Source organism: Sardina pilchardus, chromosome 2 (genome assembly GCF_963854185.1).
Source record: "Sardina pilchardus chromosome 2, fSarPil1.1, whole genome shotgun sequence".
In the NCBI taxonomy this organism is placed as follows: Eukaryota; Metazoa; Chordata; class Actinopteri; order Clupeiformes; family Clupeidae; genus Sardina; species Sardina pilchardus.
In genome coordinates this window covers 36,071,368-36,076,367 of record NC_084995.1, presented here as the reverse complement: position 1 = coordinate 36,076,367, position 5,000 = coordinate 36,071,368, and the positions used below count along the sequence as shown (strand labels likewise).

At 53.0% G+C, this 5,000-nt stretch overlaps 1 protein-coding gene across 1 annotated transcript in view; it reads right to left on the bottom strand.

Moving 5' to 3' along the window:
• dlgap1a (discs, large (Drosophila) homolog-associated protein 1a) overlaps positions 1–5,000 on the bottom strand; it is a 36,983-nt gene that overhangs the window by 31,373 nt on the left and 610 nt on the right. The window contains exons 2-3 of the mRNA XM_062528994.1: positions 4,447–4,988; positions 920–1,137 (exon numbers count right to left, since the gene is read on the bottom strand). Of these exons, the coding sequence (XP_062384978.1) occupies positions 920–1,137; positions 4,447–4,988 (760 nt within the window). The remainder of the gene's footprint in view (positions 1–919; positions 1,138–4,446; positions 4,989–5,000) is intronic.

The window sequence follows — 5,000 nt, the reverse complement described above, 5'->3', positions numbered from 1 at the left end:
AGTGACTCATCAAAATCTCCTTATCAAAAAAGATATAACTCTGCGGCACATTCCCGACCAAGGAGCCGTCTTAAAGCCAATGCAGTGCCTGACTCATATCTGATGTGCTGGAAGAAAGTGCTTCCATCTCTTATCATAAATGCTTGCTAAATAAATGAGGAGAAGGAATTAAAATTAAAACGAAGATGAAGGTCACAGATATGTCAAAGCTAGACTGAGCAGACCCTCAGACAAAAGATTAGCAAAAAAAAAAAAAAAAAACTCTGTATCTACAGCACTCCTTTATGTCTATCTGTCTGTCTGTCTGTCTGTCTATGTGTCTGTTTGCCTGCCTGTCTGTCTGTCAGTCAAATCCCACTTCAGCTCTTGTTCATCTGTCTCTGTTCTTCTCTCTCTGGGGCTTACTCTAGTTTACATGTGTGCTGTTCACCTATCAGACATCATCTGGCTCAGTATTCAAGTGCAAAAGTTCAACCATTCCTGGATAAGTCAGAGCAGCGTTTCACACTCAAAAGAATTACAGATTAATACAACAAACAGATCAACATACAAAGGGCATTGCTGTGGGCTTGTGCTGGCTACACGTTTGTTTAACGTAGGATGTTGTGCATTTCAAATATTTGCTTCAGGCAACACATTTCTGTTTCTCCACAGTTTCGACAGGAACTTATTGAAAGACCGAAGTTGCTTGTAGATCGACATCGTCATCCATCCTCAACCCAAGTGACCAGAACACACAACCAAACTAAAACTCCTCCTCACGTCAAAAAAAAAAAAAAACACGAACACAGTGAATCATGCGATGGAGGCAAACCTACTCAAGTCAAAACAGGACCCTGCGTCTCGTCCAGTATGTGTGTGTGTGTGTGTGTTGGTCAGTGCGGCGCGAGATGAGCGAGTGAGTTAAAGCGAGCCTTACTTTAGAGTGGTCATCTCGGTCAGCGAGGGCTGCGTGGCTTTGAGGTAGCTGGCCCGCCGCGCCTGCATCTTGGGCGAGGGCTTGGGGCTGCCGTCCGAGTCGCCGCTGTCCTCCTCCGCCATGGCCTTGACGTAGCTGCCGCTGCGCATGCGCCGGCACGGGATGTCGTCCTCCTTGGCCAGCGGCGTGAAGCCTCCGCCCCAGTCGTCCTGCGGCACCTGCAGCGGGGCGGGCGAGAGCGAGGCACCGGCGTCAGGCACCGCGCGGCTGGACTGCATGGCCGGGGCACACAGCCGCAGCCGGAGCCATCACGCATACACACATACAGACACGCGCACACACACACACACACACACTCACACACCTGCCTCGCCTTCTATGCCCCCCCCTCAGCCTGTGAGCAGGGGTAATTAACGAGGCTGCTCGGGCAGGCCTCCTCCGCTACACTAATGACGCCTGCCTGCCTGTACAGCCTGCCATCTGTCTGCAGCGCTACTTCCTCCGGGCGTCGCCCCTCATCCATACAGGGGCCGCGCTCCACGCAAACACACAACAACAACAACAACAACAACAACCGCCAAAAAAGAGGGAGAACCAACAAAGGGTCATTAAGAGAGCCTGCATGTGGAAAGGGTATTGATCTGACGTCATGGATTTTATTGGCCCTTTAGTGTGTGTGTGTGTGTGTGTGTGTGTGTGTGTGTGTGTGTGTGTGTGTGTGTGTGTGTGTGTGTGTGTGTGTGTGTGTCTGTGTGAGTGTGTGTGTGTGTGTGTGTGTGTGTCTATGTGTGTGTCTGTGTGTGCGTGTGTGTGTGTGTTGCCTCGACCGCGTCTGGTGAGAATCCTCGAGTCGTAGCAGTGGCTGTCAGTATCTTGAGAGGGAGGAAGGCTCACAGCGATGCTACTGGAGCCCAAAGCCCCATCAGGTCACCTCTGTCCTCCGTCACACGGCGGAGTAGCCGTCCGCTACGCTATCTTCCCCACTTGCACACATTAGCGCGCAGAGCGAGGGCTGCTCCCATGTCCATAGTAAGGGCTGCGGAAACTCCACTTTAGTCATTAAGGTGAATCAGCCAGCGGGGTGGTGCTGAGGCTGAGGGGGTTACTGGGGAAACGGGGCTGCCGCTGACGTCGGATGCCTAGCGCCCAGATGCTGGCCTGACAGCATGACGTGCTAGCGTGGAGTGCCTGCAATCACACACCCACACACACAACGCTACAGGCACAGTCAGTCCCTGCTATCAGGACTCCGTCTGAGACTATACTTGCTTAGTGGTCCAGTTTGGGTAGGTGGGCAACGGAGAGTGGGAGCCAGACTGAGCAAGTGAGCGTGTGAGTCAGGGTTGGTGAGTGACTGAGTGTGTGTGTGTGTGTGTGCGTGTGTGTATGCGAGTGAGTGAGAAAGTGTGTGTCTTGAGCGCATGAGTGTATGAGTATGCGGTAAGTGTTTGAGTTGGAAAGTGAGTGTGCCAGTGAGTGAGCGTGCAAGGGAGTGAGCGTGCGAATGTGTGAGTAAGTGAGTGAGTGAGTGAGTATGAGTAAGTGAGTGAGTGAGTGAGTGAGTGAGTGAGTGTGAGTGAGTGAGTGAGTGAGTGAGTGTGTGAGTGAGTGTGTAAGTGAGTGAGTGCGTAAGTGAGTGTGTGAGTGAGTGCACGTGTGAGTAAGTGAGTGAGGCCCTATGTAAGTGAGCATCACAAACACCAGTGCAGGCTTAATGGCTTTTAGATCTCACTGACCCACACCCCCCTTCCACCCCAACCCCCCCGCCCCCCTTCAAGGGTCTCTGAGGAGGGAGCGTAGCAACTGATTTCCGATAGCGGCGCGGGCCGAGGAAAAGGTCGGCTTTTCGGTGGGAACCTCCATTTGCTCTCATTAGTGAGACTTGAGAGAGTGGCACACGGGCTGTCCAGATGCTTCTAAGCCCCCTGTTTGCTGCAGTCCGCTTCCCTTCCCTTCCCTGAGCCTGCCTGGGAAATCTGTGGGGTGGAGGAGAGTGCTGCCACAACACTACTTTTAGCTCCTTCATCTGTTCTGCTTGGCTTCCTAAGGGGGTTTTTAAAGGCCTCAAGTGCTGCCAGTCGTCCTGTTCTCATGTTCTCAAAGTGAGGTTCGAATTGGTGTGTGTGTGTGTGTGTGTGTGTGTGTGTGTGTGTGGGTATGCATACGAGAGTGAATGTGTATGTGTGTGTGTGTGTGTGTGTGTGTGTGTGTGTGTGTGTGTGTTAGTGTGTGTGTGTGTGTGTGTGTGGAGGGGGGTATGCATAAGAGAGTGAGAGTGTGTGTATGTGTATGTGTGTAGGAGGGGAGGTGGAGTTCTGGTGCCCTGCTGAAACTTCATACTGGTAGTACAGTCCTGATGATTGAAACAAATTCAGAGACGTTTCCCAGCGGTGCATGTAGCTTTTACCTATCTGGCCACACTAAATTTCGACTGCAGGGAATCACAAGAGGAGGAGGAAATTAGGCCTGGTGGGGGGGCAGAAGCAATGTTCTCTGTCTTGATGTGGTGGAGGAGAGGAGAGTGCGTCACCAGACAACCAAGAGACCCATTCAGCTCTGGCATCTGCATTGTGTGTGTGTGTGTGTGTGTGTGTGTGTGTGTGTGTGTGTGTGTGTGTGTGTGTGTGTGTGTGTAGCCCTGTATGAGCCACACACACCTTGTGACGGTACACACTCTCGGACTTTGCACACGACTGAGAGCTCTACTCGCATCTGGGACAACATTTCCCTTGGGATCCTCCGAGTACCCTCCTCTTACTGTACTCCCACTGAAGATCGTAAGAGCTGCTTCAGTAAGGGGATGCATAAGGGAACTGTGCTGCTTCACGTGACTACTCTCTTCTGGCCTCTAAACTCTCTGTCTGATGGCAGGCTTTGACTGAGTCTGAGTCTGTCTGAAAGTTCACATTCACACATTTTTGCACATTTGGCGACGGCTCATTTGACAATTTATCAACAACTTTTTTTTTTAGTGATTTAGTCTGCATTATGAAAACAGTAATTAGTCAGTTAGTGCCACAAACTGAGAATTAACACCAGGTTAATGATCAACACGGCACATAAGCACACATTTAGAATAACAAATCACACAATAATCACATAATCATTAGGAAATAAAGGATAGAGGTAATGGGGGAAAAAAGCAAGGTTCAGAGAAGACGAAATCATAACCAACTGACCAGGTAACCAAAAAAAAAAGGATCCACCAAAGAAAGCGAATGCTTGCCACGCTAACCCGGAAAGTAAGGCAGCTAGTGGATTTGCACTTACTTCTCTCTCCAGAAACTGAAACTCAAAACTGGAGGACCGCTCCAGGAAGAGGCGAGGTGGTGGTGGTGGTGGAGGAGAGGTGACGGTGGAAGTGTGAGGGGAGGGGTGTGTGGGGGGTGGAGGTGAGGGTTAGATTTTGGAGGTGAGCATGGGGGTTGGGGGGCAGGCGGGGAGACGGGAGGGGGTGGTGGGGGGTGGGGGTAGGTAGCGAAGGAGGAGAACGTTTGTTTTGTCGGAGGAAAAGAGGTTTGGCGTACCTGCAGGTATTGGCAAGAGCGCTCCTGCTGACAAGCCTCAGCTTTCACTAGCGCCTTATCTACATTTACCACCGAGGCCTTCTGGTAGACTTCCCGGGCCCTGCTCACCGTGAGAGAGGACGACCACGAGCTCTTCTTGACCAGCTGCTGGGCGGCCTCCACGGCCAGCGGCCCACTAAGGCCGCCGCCGCCGCCGCCGATGGCGCACGTCGAGCACTTGCCCACGTCGTTGTTGCTCCGCGACGTCTTGAGCGTGTGCTCGCTGATGGTGTTGTAGGCCTCCAGGAAGTACTGCGACTGCGACTTGTCCGGGTGGCGGCCCATGGTCATGACGCCGGCCGAGGGCACGGTGGGGCTGCGGTAGAGGCACACGTCGCGCTCCAGGTTGTCGTCCGAGCTCCAGTAGCCCGAGGCAGGCGCGCCGTGCGGCGACGCGATGCGGTTCTTGGGCTCGGCCGACTTGCAGCGCTCGCGGCTCTTGCTGCGCTTGCGCTGGCGCAGCGTGGGCGTCTCGCTGTCGGGGCTCACCTTGCAGCTCCCTCCTCCGCCTCCTC